General features: G+C 46.5%; 1 protein-coding gene across 1 annotated transcript; it reads left to right on the plus strand.

The window, feature by feature from the left end:
• The first annotated feature begins 1,542 nt into the window (after positions 1-1,542).
• LOC136540856 (protein IN2-1 homolog B-like) lies at positions 1,543-3,826 on the plus strand. The gene is made up of 10 exons (XM_066532886.1): positions 1,543-1,751; positions 1,937-2,008; positions 2,093-2,153; positions 2,266-2,352; positions 2,478-2,576; positions 2,663-2,771; positions 2,862-2,938; positions 3,072-3,179; positions 3,361-3,441; positions 3,528-3,826. Exons 1-10 carry the CDS (start codon positions 1,558-1,560, stop codon positions 3,534-3,536), a joined length of 897 nt encoding a protein of 298 aa, XP_066388983.1. The 5' UTR covers positions 1,543-1,557; the 3' UTR covers positions 3,537-3,826.
• Positions 3,827-4,609: the final 783 nt, after the last annotated feature.

A 4,609-nucleotide genomic window follows, 5' to 3' on the forward strand; every position in this document is an offset into this window, starting at 1 on the left:
GGCAGCGGAAGACCTGAACCAACTCTCCCTCCATCGTATTGACGAAGTCTAGGTTCTCGAAACGCACGCGCGCGCCCTAGGACCCAACTGACGTTGCGATTAGCCATCCGAGGCCTGGTGCTGATGTCGAAACGCACAAAAGTCCCCTACCTGGCGCGCTAACTGTCGGTGTTTCAAGTAAGCACCCGCTAGCAGTATTGCCCGCTAGTAAATTTGTATATTGCGCGTCTGATCCCGGATGGTGTACTAAGAGGACACAAAGATTATACAGGTTTAGGCCGAATATCCCTACGTCTAGTTTCGAGCTGCTCATGTTACTAGCACTGAGTTTGTAGTAGGGGTTACAAACTGGCGAGAGAGGGAGGTAGATCCCAAGTCTTTAGTGTGATGTGGTATGTTTGTCTGATGAATCGCCTCCCTCAGTGGGACGCCTCGCCTTTTCTTTTATAGGTCAAGGGGAAGCAGGGGTTCACAACCGAAGGGAGGAGGAAAAGGAAAGATAAATAAGGCTTCGGAGGTGCGCCGTCCTCCTGTTCAGGTGGGTCCCGCTGACCCTGTAGATCGTGGTGGTAGCGGCGTCGTACCGGGGTCCTGTTGACCGCTGCAGCTTACGTGCAGGCATCGTGTGCCATCTTTGTCTTCTGTCCTATCCGAGCGGACGGAATGGTCAGAGGGTCCCCTGACAGAAAGCCATGCGGGGGGCTAGCGGTACAGTGCCGATCAACTGACGCCGGTTTGACGGACGTTGGATAGGTGGTCAGGCAGGGAGTTGGCAGCACAGTGACCATGTGTCCGTCACTGTGAGCGATGTGAGTTTCCATGGAATGACATGTCGTGGGGACGGGTCGTAGCTGAGATGTGATCGCTCCCTGCATGATGCCAGAAGTTTGACCTTGAGTGGTACTTTCTGACCCGTAGTGGTTGGCGGCGTCGTGAGCTTTTGTTAAGAACCGTGTTCGAGGGATCGGGCGAGGCGGAGCCGGCCCTCAGACGCCGGATCGAGGCGGAGCTGACCCTTAGGGGTCAGGGCGAGGCGGAGCCTACCCTCAGGAGTTAGCCGAAGCGGAGCCAGCCATCGGACGTCGGGCGAGACGGAGCTGACCCTCAGACGTCGGGCGAGGCGGAGCCAACCTTTCGAGGGATCGAACGAGACGGAGTCAACCCTTAGGGAGTCAACTGAGGTGGAGCCGACCCTAGGGGGTCGGGTGAGGCGGAGCCCGCAGCCTTAGTGTCCACTGAGGCGGAGCCAACCCTTGAGGGTCGGACGAGTCGGAGCCCCTACCCTCGATGGTTCGGACGAGACGAAATCCTAGCAAGAGATGTAGTCGCAGTCCTTAACCGTATCGTTGAGGGTTATTAGCTCTTTTTCAGGTAGCTAGTATCAGTGCCGACCACAGCCTACCAAGTGCTGAGTCAAAATCGCACTAGCACCGCGTTCGCGTCCAAGTGAAGTGAGGCCGGCCGCCGGCCCAGCCAGGACGGCTGGGGAGTGGGGACCCTGTTGTCCAATCAGTCTGTCACACGATTCACGCATCCATTCACTCGCCGTCGCCTCCCATGAATTCGCTCGCTTTCCCTGGCTGCACGTCACCACTGACGCCCGCCTCCACCGCTCCCGGCCCCCATCCCCTCCCATCACCGCGTATAAAGATTCGCTGCCCGCGACTAGAAGATGCAGCTCATCACCACCTCCGCGCTCGAAGCTCCTCCCGAACCCGTATCGTCGCCATGGCACCCGCCTTGCCTGTAAGGTGAGCACCGGTCACTGAGCAGATCCAAGCGGCAGAACGGGATCCTATCTCGGTCGGCTGTCGCCGTTCAGATTCTTGATCTGATTCCCTCCATATTAAAATGATTCTTCGTTGAATTTTCTGCGACGGGAGATTCTTTATTGAGTTTTTTTTAATGGAACAATTCTTCCTCCCCGTGCATGCAGCCCCAAGGAAGCGCTGCCGTCTCCCCTGACCTCCGCCTCCGAGCCCCCTCCCCTCTTCGATGGCACCACCAGGTAGGTTTTCGACCTATCAATTGCAAATCATCACCTCTGCAGATCAGGAGCTAGAAGTTAACCCCTTCTTTGAGTTTCATGAAGGTTGTACGTTGCATATCATTGCCCGTTCGCGCAGCGCGCTTGGATTGCCAGGAACTACAAGGTGCCACCATCACCATCACCTTTGTTCTTTGATTTGTTGAAGCGGTTCTCTTTTGTGGTGTGTTCCTGAAAAGGAAAACTGAAACCTTTTATGTTCCTCGTCGTTTGTCCAGGGTTTGCAGGACAAGATTAAGATAGTTGCCATCGATCTTGCTGATAGGCCAGCATGGTACAAGGAGAAGGTTTATCCAGAAAACAAGGTGTGTTTGATTAATCTGCTATTCCCCTTGGGACCTTTCATGTTCAGATTTTCCAAGGTCCATGGATACTTTGTTTTACATTTTTCCATTCATGTATGATTTACCCTTGTTTTCTTTCCCCGTAGGTGCCTTCTCTGGAGCACAACAACCAGGTGAAAGGAGAGAGCTTGGATCTGGTTAAGTACTTTGACAGCAACTTCGAAGGTCCATCGTTGCTCCCTGAGGTACATAAGATCGCCATCAATGTAGCGCTTGAAAAAAAAAGGTGTTTTTCAGGCTTGTTAACCTCTGGACTTTGGATTCTTCACAGGATCCTGCAAAGAAGCAGTTCGCTGAGGAGCTACTTGCATATACTGATGCATTTAACAAAGCATTATACTCATCTTTACTCAGCAAGGAAGATGTGTCTGAGGAAACTGGTAACAAAACTAGTTCGCATGTGTGATTTGTTTGAAAAGGCCTTCTTTTTAATAACATGCTAATTGTATCATGCATTGTCTTTACATCAGTCGCTGCTTTGGATAAAATAGAAGACGCCCTGGGGAAATTTAATGAGGGCCCGTTCTTCCTTGGTCAGTTCAGTCTGGTATGTTACTGAACAATAGGAGTCATTCTCCAGAGCATGGTTCAAAATCAAATCTCTATTAGAAAGAGTTCATATTATGAATGTGGGCTTCAGTTCGTATGTGGTTTTGTCGTGATGCGTAATTTCATTACAGGTGGACATTGCGTATGTACCATTCATCGAGAGGTTTCAGATATTCTATTCCAACATAAAGAACTATGATATCACAAAGGGCAGACCCAACCTTCAGAAGTTCATTGAGGTAATTCACAGACAGAGGGACATTAAATAGGCTAAAGCTTTATGTTTGTAGTACATTCACTCACATTGGTTGATATGATCCGTTTATCCTAATGACCAGGCTGCATAGCCCAATGCAAACCAGTTCTCTTGATAATGCTTTCTTGATGAGAAATTTTAAATCATGGATTGGTATATTTCAGGAAGTGAACAAGATCGATGCATATACACAGACTAAACTGGACCCACAGTTTTTACTTGAGCAGACAAAGAAGCGGCTTGGGGTATGATATTTCTTAATTTTTTCTGCCTTGATTGATCTATTTGTTCAGCTAATTTCAAAACATTTGACCATCATTTTAACCTCCAGATTGCTTAAAGCTTGTGACCAAGGATGAAACTCTCGCCAGAAGTACCAGCATAGTAGATCGAGACTCGATTAGTTGTTTGTGTGCTTGAATAATGAATATTACATATGGTTTTCAATAAAACATGGTCTTCTATACTGGTTGTGCTTCTGAAAATAAACTAGTTGTCACTGTATAAAAGGATCATTTGGTAAGGTGTTGATGTGTTGATGTCACTGTATATGAAAGGGTGGGGAGAGAGAGAAGGATATGCAGTGTGTTCTGTCAAATGTTGCTGAATTCAATGGATCATTCATTATTCATCATAAAGGAAATTACCAAGTGAGTACAAAGAAAAATATATGTGACGATGTCCACAATGGATCTGGGAAAAGATAGATAGAAGGTACTGTAAACCTATGGCAAAGCATATTAGCGGCCTGTTCGCTTGGTCGTAAATGATCGTAAATTTCCAGTCAGAACAATATTTTTTTTCATATCAAATCCGTCAACAGTAATAATCTATGATCGTATACGATCGTTTCAGCCCCAGTCGAACAGGCTGTAGAAGCTTAGAAGATAATAAGGAACTTTCGTAACCCAGTACTAACACACACAAGTCAATCAGAGCAAACCATGTCCATGCATTATTTTACATGAATAAGGTAACTCCGAAGGTATTGGTCCAACAGATTATGGAAACAATATGTGAGCCGATGCTCATAGTTATGTTGAAAAATAAGAGTATACAATGAAATAGACAGAAGCAGCTTCATGCAACCATACTAAAATCAGAACTAAGAAAATTTAAGGGATCAAACAACGATACTCTGTAACAACAAATACAGATTGTAAATTATAGAAGTCAGAGATGGAGCCTTGCTCCATTGCATCGTTAGCTATAGTGATCACCAAGGATGTAACACCCTAAGAATTTATTATAATTTAGTAGTTAAATTTGAGCATTTAATTAATTTTTATGCATTTTAACCTAGATTAAATAATAATTTTTAGCTAATTAAAATTTATTATAAGATTTAGTAACAAGATTGCTGCATTCATGCCGATGCATTTTGGTTTGTCTGAGTGTAGGGTTAGAGTTGAG

Source organism: Miscanthus floridulus, chromosome 2 (assembly GCF_019320115.1).
Source record: "Miscanthus floridulus cultivar M001 chromosome 2, ASM1932011v1, whole genome shotgun sequence".
Lineage (NCBI taxonomy): Eukaryota > Viridiplantae > Streptophyta > Magnoliopsida > Poales > Poaceae > Miscanthus > Miscanthus floridulus.